The 10,216-nt window shown below is 44.0% G+C and overlaps 1 protein-coding gene across 2 annotated transcripts in view; it reads left to right on the forward strand.

Moving 5' to 3' along the window:
* The window catches only part of LRCH1 (leucine rich repeats and calponin homology domain containing 1), a 204,226-nt gene extending 198,666 nt beyond the window's left edge, over nt 1-5,560 (forward strand). For both annotated transcript variants that reach the window (XM_058685289.1, XM_058685306.1), the window contains one exon: nt 3,025-5,560. In XM_058685289.1, coding sequence (XP_058541272.1) covers nt 3,025-3,135 — 111 coding nt within the window. In that variant the 3' untranslated portion in view covers nt 3,136-5,560. The remainder of the gene's footprint in view (nt 1-3,024) is intronic.
* The last annotated feature ends 4,656 nt before the right edge of the window (nt 5,561-10,216 follow it).

The raw sequence follows: 10,216 nt of genomic DNA on the forward strand, positions 1-10,216 counted from the left end.
AGTGCCTCAGCTCATAATTCCATCAGTCTTCACCCCAGTCCTGTGACGATACAGCCTGAACTGCCATGTTTTTGTTTCTGCTAGCTCATGCCAGTCTTCCTAGGTTACCACCAACTCCATCCAAGTAATCTGAGGGCACTTCCGGGTTTCTTCAGGGCATGTGAATGAAAGGAGAAGAGGCAGGAAGGATGTGAAAAAGTACCTTTTTCTGTCTCCTGTTTACTTCTCATTGCCAACTGTAAGGGTGGAAGGGAGAGCCTTGGACTCTGCACCAGGTTTAGGAGTGAGGAGACCAGGAAGTGAGAAAAGACCAGGAAGTGAGACCAGGAAGTGAAAAAAAGACCTGGGAGAGAGGGTGAAGCGAACTCAGCCTGTGATGTCTGCAGAAGTCCTGTCAGCAGGAGGCTGAGACCTCAATACTTTCCCATCCCTGTGTCTCTGGAGCCCCCAGCCTTTCCCAACCATGACCTCTAGCTTGGAACCACTCTTTAATGGGACCAGGGCAGTCATGAATGGAGACATGTTGAATCTTAAGCAGGACTTAGGATAAGGCACGTAGCCCCAGAAAAGCCATGTTGTACACAGTTTAGACCCTATGGAAATATTAGTACTTAAATTCAGGAACATTTAGGACTAAACATAAATAAACACTGTGGTCAAGAAGCAAAGTGTCTTTCAAGATGGCCTCGGTCATATGCTTCCTTCTAAGATTTCTATTTGTGTTCCTCACCTAGTGTTCAGTTGATCTCTTACTGTTTTTCTCAATGATTTATTGAGCTTATGTGTCATATAAAACTCTTTGTAATTTGATGCAAATATTTTATTTAGAGTTTGTTTATCTTTTAATTAGCTTTTTTTTTTTTTTTGACACATAGAGGCTTTAAACTTTAAGGCATAATCAGTTGTTTCTATCTTTTGTGATTTTTATACCATTTTTTAGCTTAGATAATTTTCCATTTATTTACAAGAGAAAATGCTAAATATTCATGTCTGTTTTATTAGGAGAGGTGTTTGAGTAAAAAAAAAAAGTTAACACTTTAGGGGCACCTGGGTGGCTCAGTCGGTTAAGCATCCCACTTCAACTTGGGTCATGATCTCATGGTTGGTGAGTTCAAGCCCCGCATTGGGCTCTGTGCTGACAGCTCAGAGCCTGGAGCCTGCTTCGGATTTTGTGTCTCCCTCTGTCTCTGCTCCTCCTCCGTTCGTGCTCTGTCTCTCTCTCTCTCTCAAAAATAAACATTTAAAAAAAATTTAATGATTTAAAAAAAACAGTTCTTTAATTCATTTCAAATTGATTTTAGCATATGGTGTAAATAGAAGACTTTATTTTTTCCCCAAGGAATACCTTGTATCAGGTGCTTAACCATAATAGTGGCCATTTGTGATTTCCTACAAAGGCAGATGTCAACTTATGTGCTGTGGGGATCATAAGAATGAAGTAAATACACCCCTGCCCTTGTGGAACCGATCTTAGCAATGAAATGCCAGATTGGGGTGATTTCACAAGCCATGGCAAATGGTGTCAGGGAAGGATATACACTGATGTCCGGCTGTGGCATGCCCATCCTGTCCTAGTGACCGCTCCTGACTCCCAGACAGAACCTCCCATCCTTTCTCAGATTGGCATGTGGCTACTAAGTTGGCCAGCAGCATAAACCTGCACACCCACCTAATATGCCATTGACAAGATAATCCTATTATGATACAGATCAGACACATGAAATAATGGTTGAAATTGTGCTTTAAAGAATCAGTTGTCCTATGTTGACATGTGGCCATTTCTTAAGACCTGGTGCCAGAGAGAGTCGGAGATACTCTTAATTTACCACAAGTTAGGGAAGGAGATAGGGATAGGGGCAAAAAGGTGGTTGAGAGAGTGTAGGAAGATGACATTTGCAGACAGTGGAACAAATTACTTGAGATGTCATGGCGTGTTCTTTAAAGACCTTTCTGAGGACAGAATGCCTGTATCTGTGGTAATTTATGGGGAGTCCTGCACCGAGGAAGTAGGAGGATCTGGTTCCTCGAGCACAAATCACATGAGACGCAGCAGAATTGTCCAAGATCCTGATTGGCTTCATGTTAAACACTGTGTCCGTTGCCTGGGGTGTGATGCATGTGCCATTTATACTGCCCTTAAAAACACAGCCATTGGGCTGTGGAGAACATACCATGATCTGGTAGACAAGAGGGAGTGTTTGCTGTGGATTCTTTTCCTAGCCAAGGAGACATACTCAGCAAGGAGATTCCCCTCATTCCCCGAGCCAAATGACAAAGGTTTGAAATTATCTTGTGTTCTTTTGTAAACTGTTTGGTTGAGCATGCAAGGTTCTCCCCATAAGGAGTGATTTGTGTCGATTATTTTCCTTGACTCACACGTACTGGCCATTTCCCAAGAGCAAAAATACAACATGAGGAAGTAACAGGACATTCGTGTCTTTGACAGTTTTACCAAAGAGTCTTAAAAGAGACACTAATGAAGGCTGTGGTTAAAATTACTTATTTACAAGGCTCTTGATAAACCATGAAGAAAGGATACCAGTCCACCAGCATGCCTCCATTTCAGAGATCACAGCAAATAAAATCAAGGTTTATGGTCATTATAACGGTACATGGTCAGTGTATAAATGAGTATATTAGTTCCCTTAAAATGTGTGAGAAGCTACTGGCAATTTGGCTTTATAAGAATGTAAGCTAATATATTCTCGGTGTTTGGTTTCCACCTGATTCTATGTAGCTCAGTTATTTAGCATAACGTTTTTTAAAATGTTTGGGTCTACTGCATATTTCAGAATGATTGGGAGACTTTCTGGAACGACCTTCACTTGTGAAAAATCAGTATTTTCTCTGCAAATACAGAAAAGATCTTTCCCAATGGGTTGAAAGCAAGGGAGAGAGCACAGTCTGAGACGATCAGACAGGCATATGTCAGAGCTCAACTCAGCTCCTGTCAGTGGTGTCCTAAGATTTTATGATTATGTTGCAGTCATCTAAAAATTGATGTTTTGTTCTTCTCCCTTTTAGGAAAAACTGTGTCTACCCCATCACATCCTTGAAGAGAAAGGCCTGGTCAAAGTGGGCATTACTGTTCAAGCATTACTAGATGTAACGGTAACGAAGTCTCTGTTCACATGAAACCAGCTCCTCTCCTTTGAGTCGGTTCAGACTCGTCTCTCGTCAGAGATCCTGAACTCTGCTCTCAGCACCTGTTCCTCCTACCCTCCCGCTCACTACCTGTCAGTTCCCTGGCTCTAGTTGCATTGAAGGGAGGACATAAGGGAAGATGTTTCTGCCTTTCAGAACTGACCTCCACTGTTAAGATATGAGAGAGATTTACCTTAAAGCCAGTGAGGGAGCTGTCTGTGAAGAACTGAGCAGCACATTGATGCCTTTTACAACCTCCTTCCATCCCTACGCTCACCTACTGCCATTACCGAAACACCAAGCACAACCGTTTTTGCAACAAGACGCATTTGTTTTATTCAAACCAAACTTCTTGTGTATTTGGTGGGGGGAGGGGGGGGGAACTCAATCAGGTTTTTCACCACCAAATTTTTCAAGACGTTTCTTGAGACCATTGCCTTTTAAAAAACTATTTTCGACATACAAAATATTTATATAAATATTATTTATTAGTGAGTTGTTATTTCATCCTTTGGATGCAAATTGTAAATTAGGAAACTATTTTATTACTGCTTTTTTGTGGTTAAACACTTTATTTTAATATTATAAATATTGAATTATTTTCTATGCTCTTTGGTGTGCAGTAGTTGTAGGTCTCAGTAATCATGTTTTCTGGTGTTTGTGACTCAGAAACAAACAAACAAAAAAATTAAGCCAAAAAACAGGTGCTTCTGTGACAAGAACTGTTTTCTGGGGAGGCATTATTTCCACTTCGGTTCATCGAACATTGGTTTTATTTATATTTCTGCATTCCATCCAGTTTCCTACATTCCAGCAGCCCTGTTGTCCTCTCATGTAACGAACTGACTGAAATCGAGAGAGCACCCCAAAGTTATCTGTAAATAGCTGTGATGGAAAAAAAAAAAGGCACATTAAACTTGAAGATGAAATGTGAACAGTTATTTTTTTGGATTCAGACTTATTTTGCTATGCACAAAACATTCACGTTTTAACACAGAGAAGTAGTAAGTGTTAGCATCGTGCGTCTTGAAGTATAATTTTGCACTGTAACTTGGGTAATGAAAGAAAGTCTAACGCCAAAGGTAAATAATCAGGAAATGGCATCGGAAAGTGGAGGTAATAAACAGATGTATTGTTTAACCAAAAAGCTTCTTGAAGGACGGCTCTGACCGAGTGAGCCAGAATTACACACAGCACATAGGGCCCAGATCAGGAAACCAGCACTTCTTACCACTGCCAGTCTTAAGGGAGGAAACGATTGTGAGAAAAGCAGGCGTGCTCACTTTATTGTAATTTAGTTGGTGGCTTCCAGAAAACGCTGCAGGATTCACGGTCTCTGGCGTGAAACCGCGCGAGTTAGCGAGTTGGTGGGGCAGCCGCATGAACAGCCAGGCAGGCGCCGGAGAAGGTTAGGTAAGTGGCGTTTGGAGACGGAGTAGCTTAGAAAGGAGTGAAAAGTAAGTTCGATCAAAGCACGACTAGAGAAGAGCCAGCGAAGGCAAGGGAGCTGTGTTGGTTGGAGAGATTCACATAAGGCTTAACAGACACAACCACCTATTTGAGGCCGTTACGTGCACGTGCACTCGCCCATCCCAGCCCTTCATCTTCCGAAGTCTCGTGGAGGCTGACTGCAGCTTCGCCTCCGTGAAAAGCCATTGTAAGTTTTTAGAGCGGCGGCAGCCACAATTCACAAGACAAATACGAGGGTGAACACAGAGCAGAGGATACCGGGACGATGGTGTGCGTTGAACCGCGGACTGACTGCCATCAGTCAATGCCAGCATCTGCCGTGGGCAGGATGGAGGGGTTACGGAAAATGGTCGTTTGCATTGGCAGCTAGCGGTTATTTCCTGTCAAATAAATGTACTGTGCACTTTAACTTAAAAGATGTTTTAATATTTTCCTGTACTGCACAAATACCTGTTTTATCGAATAGCATAATGATGTAAAAAAGACGTTTTGGACAAAGAGCGTATTCAATGTAAACAACAGGCAAAGGTCGATACAGAAATAGGAACTTAGTTTGCTTCACCTTGACGGGCATTCAGAATGCAGGGTCCTGAGATATTTTTTTACGTGTATATATTGGCAACATGAAGCTCTGTAATCCTTGTTCTGAGAGGGTTTTTTTTTCCCCCCAAAATTAAAATATTTCTTTGGATATTCATCTTCAGTATTTTTCTTAAAGTTGGCTGTATAATACAAATGGCTTCAATACTTTGTGCAATGGCTTTTTTTCTTTTACGTGCAGTCCTTGTATGGCTAAGACGTCCTCAAGATCCTTGTACACTGTTTATATGTGCAATAAAATGTGCGTGGCCAGCTGAGAGTCCCTAAGTGGACAGAATGTACATAGTGCGAATATCCTCTCTTTTATTATTTAACAGTCATTAAAACTTTGAATTTGTACAAACCATCTTCTGACTGACTGACCCATCTGATGCAAAGGTTGATTGTAGTCACAAAAGAAATCCTAGCGTGTCATTGCTGAAATAGATTGTAGCAATTATGTAGTGTATACGTATGAGTGTGTGGATGTAATATATATTGTTTTTGACAAGTTTTTTCTAAAAAAAAAAATTTTTTTAATGTTTAGTTTTGAGAGAGAGAGAAACAGCATGGGCAGGGGAGGGGCAGAGAGGGAGGAAGACACAGAATCCGAAGCAGGCTCCAGGCTCTGAGCTGTCAGCACAGAGCCCGATGCGGGGCTCGAACTCAAGAACCGTGAGATCGTGACCTGAGCCGACGTCGGCCGCTTAACCGGCTAAGCCACCCAACGCCCCTGACAAATTTTTTTTCAAACTAAAATCTTCCCTGGAAGCGCAGAGCACTTAAAAGCAGAGTTGCTATGAATGAGTGGGAGTGGGAGTGTAGACTCAGGACTCTCCACCTGTCTCTTGGGTGGCAGCTCCAGAAAGTGTCACTGAGGAAGCCTGAAGGTTCTGGTGGGTGTTGTTGAACCACAGCCTCCAGCCCTTTCTCCTCAACCGCCTCCTGTGGAATGTGACCCACGGAGAGCTAAGTGGCTGCCGTGAGAACACCTCCCACAAATCCAGGCCAGGGTTTTCCCACGCGAGCAGCCTATCTCTGGTAGACGTGCAGCTGCCTTGAGGAATTCTGGTGAGAACAGTGGCTGGTTGTGTCCGTCCGCTCGTCCCAACCACACACAACACGCGAGACCGACAGCCTAAGCAGGGACTGGTGTCAGGGTCTCCACATTTAAGATCTATTTCTGCCGAGTGGAGAAAACCGACGCATGGCCCCCCGCATTCCGATTGGGGATGTGGCTCCTGTGCCAGACCTCGAAATCGTAGCTCTCTTAGGCTTCTGCACGTGATGCGGGACCAGCACTCATGGACTCTGTGCGTTGTAAGTCGGCTGGAACAACCGGAGAATGTGTGAGGGGTAAACGAAGGCGAGGCCACGAGAACGGAGCACCGGGGGGCCTGGCAGGGGCATCCGCACCGTGCAGCCATGTGGCATTGGCCACAACTGGGGACGGTCCCAGAGACCGAGTCCTGGCCAATGGCCACCTCAGGGGCGTCCCAGTGCTTCCTGGGTGTGTCTGAGAAATCCAGGCAGCAATGACCCCGGTGGGACTGGTTAACCTCCCAGCTTTCCCAGGAGGGCAGCTAGCAGAGCCCAGATCCAGGTGAGTCTGGTCTCTGGGGAGGTATGATGGGGGGGCGGGGGGTGGTTCTCTTAGGACCTGGTAGTCCTTGAGTGTGGGGCCTGTGTCGGAAGCAAGGCCCACTCTCAGCCGCAACCTTTACTCCTCACGCTCACACGCTTGTGGGCCACCTTAATGGTTACTATTTATTGAGTGGCTACTGTTTGGGGCGAGCGTTTTTTTCTGAACTGTAAGCTCCCTTAAAACAAGGCCGCTTGTTGTCTGTTTTGTTCTCTGCTGATCCCCCCATTGCCTGGAACAGTGCTTGTCCTATAGGAGGCCCAAAAAGATGCCAGTGAGGAGAATTAATGAACCCTGCATACATTATTTCAAAAACTCTTGCCAAAATGCTACCAGGAAAGAACTGTGGACTCCTATACTCCCGTACTACACGCATCCGGTAACTAACCCTGCCTCCTATGCTGTGAGGTTTTGTGGTTCTTACCTGACATTGCCCACGTGGCTGTTGGTTCAAGAGCAGCCACCTTATTCAAAATTGAGCACTAAATCTCTTCCCCAAGATTTTAATTCTTTTCCTGACGACAGGAGACAAAAGACATAAAACCTGGAACAGACCCTGAGGTTAACACTGGCATTCAGAGAGATGTAGGGACAAGAAACAGGGAAGAAACCCCTGATGTTTGCACTCCTGGCTCCAGTAGGAAGAGTCCGGAATTTCTAGAGCTTGGGTAGTCAACCCCTCCCTGAGTCCTTTCAAGAGGCTAAGACTGTATAAAATCCATTTAAGTTGGACTTCCATCATTTCTAATTAAGACTACAAACTAGTAAGGAAAAGACAAGACTGGGAGCCTTCAAACAGCTTGTTCAAGCTCACATCAGGTGAGAAAGAGCAAGGCAAGGTCAAGTTCAATTGTAAGGCATGTGTCCTGTTCACTGTACAGGAGGCATCCTGGCAGAGCTGACCGACTAGAGTTTCTAGAGTTAAAAAAAAAAATGACTATGTTCTTTCAATGTTGCCAACAAAATTGGGATCATCTAAACAAGAGTCCAACTGGCTAAATCTAAATACAATTTTTTTTTGCCATAAAAACAAGAACAAAAGAAACACCTGTGGCTGTGCTGGCAGCACGTATTTTGGCTATGCTTAGGATTTTGGAGATACAAAAGAAAGTATATATTCATGGGATAAAACTTGATAAGCTGAGCCTTTTGGGACCAGTTTTAATGCCAGTAGCTAAGACAGGTCAAGGCCAGGAAAAGAGGTTTACAAAACAGGTAGAGCACAGAGGAAGCATTCCTCACATTGAAATGAGGTCTAGGAAGAAGTTTCCAGTTTCCTCACCATTTCTGTTTTTTTTTTTTTTTAATTTTGGAATTTTTTTCTTCTGTTTATCGAAGTGATACAGGTTTATCATAGAAACTTTGGACAGTATGAAGAGATTGGTGAAGGTCACTTGCAATCGTGTCTTATAGGAAACTGTTAAACTTTTGAAATATTTTCTTTGAGACATCCCTATGTATTTTTATACAGTACAACTTTACGTACTGTCTTTTTTCCTTTGTTAGTACCAGAGGATATGCATTTTCCCCAGGATAGTATTATTTGCTGAAAGAAAAAATGGGGATTCACTGAACAGCCACCAACAAGATATTTTAGAAGCCTCCTCTAGAAGAACGTCCAGTTCCTAGAGTCATGTGGTCTTAGGTGGGCAATACCTAAAAGAACTGGACAGACCCTGAAATAGAGAGAAGGGCCCTTAGGTCTTTGATGGACACAGGGAGGCTGCAGGGGGATTGATAACAAGATAGGGCTAGAAAGGGAAGGTGGCCAGCAGGGGGCGCATTCTCAAGCCACTCCACAATGAAAGACTGAAGTTCAATCCTGGAGGAAGCTCTGGGAAATGGTACAGAACATCTCATACCTCAGGATTATCCTGGCCAAACTCTCAGGAGGTATTTATATCCACCCCCAAAACTCCTTCAAAAACATGCCTAGAAATGCTTAATAAAATAAATGTATGTGCATATCAATGCTTTGGTTATATAAGAAAATAAGGAAATCCCCAGATTCTCCAGTTCCCTCTCTCTGCCCCTCCCTGGACCTCTCTCTCAAAAATAAAAAATAAACATTAAAAAAAAAGAGGGGCACCTGGGTGGCTCAGTTGGTTGAGTGTCAGACTTCAGCTCAGGTCATGATCTCACAGCTGGTGAGTTTGAGTCCTGCATCAGGCTCTGTGCCGACAGCTCAAAGCCTAGAGCCTGCTTTGGATTCTGTGGCTTCCTCTCTCTCTGCCCCTCCACTGCTGGTGCTCTTTCTCAAAAATAAGTAAAGATTAAAAAAAAATTTAATAAATAAAAAGTTACTTTACCTGTGTTCCCCTCTTGTGGGTCTACCTGATAGAAATGACCAATAGGCTAAGTTTTTCCTAAATTTCAATATACATCAGAATCTCCTGGGAGAGGGAGCTGGAGACCAGAATATCAAAATGAAGGCGACGCCATGATGGTGCTGGGAGAACCGGTCCATCATCCCTTTGACCAAGATATGGTGTGTTAACTAGTGGGCACTCCGTGACAGAGACAGATACATGGGCCCCGTCAAGGTGGGTCCTGAGCGGGATCTGAAGCCTGCAAAAGCCAGCATCCATAGAGGGCTGTATCTCCGCTGAAAGGATAGAGGGGAAAAAAAAATTAGCCTGTCTACAAAGAGAGATGTCAAGGAGAGTAGCCAATCCTCGGGCGAGAGGAAGTGGGAAAACAGCAGCTCCTGTGATGTTGTTACTACAAGCCTCATCTTCCATAGATTCATGCTTTGAATTCCCGGTGCAGCTGTGGTCTGGGAAACCCTGAGATGAAGAGTATTTACTTACAGCGTCTCAGGGTGTTCACACCCCGGGACACCAAGGAGAGGAAAAAGCAATCCCTTGCTGAAGCAGGCCCCACAGATGCCCCGGGATTACACCCAACTGAGCATGAGCTTCCTGTGCAAAATCGCAAAAGAGGTTCTGAAACTTGAAGCCTGAAAGGTTTCTACTTAAATGTAGTGGTGAGACTCAATGTGAACTGGCGGGAGGCTATTCAAGTATTTATTTATCATCTTAGTGTGGTGTTTAGAAGACGGCAAATACAACACAGGAGAGGCAACGGAGAGATGGTACTTGAGAACTTTCTGAAACTGAGAAAGCATTTGAATGGTTGGATTCAGGACACACCACAAATTTCAGGCGGGACAAGTGAGGATACATGTATACCTGTGGTGAAGGGGGAAAGACAAGGTGACCCTGAAAGTGAAGACAGGAGCCCAGACTTCTTCATTCTGCCTTCTAGTGGATGGGTGCTCCACTCGTAAAGGTACTTGAGGAGGACCATCTAGACAGGTAGGGAGAACCCTCCACCAGCAGTACTGGAAATCCATGTCACCATACAGCCAGGGCTAAGCCA

The sequence above is a fragment of the Neofelis nebulosa genome, chromosome 1, assembly GCF_028018385.1.
Source record: "Neofelis nebulosa isolate mNeoNeb1 chromosome 1, mNeoNeb1.pri, whole genome shotgun sequence".
NCBI classification, from domain to species: Eukaryota; Metazoa; Chordata; class Mammalia; order Carnivora; family Felidae; genus Neofelis; species Neofelis nebulosa.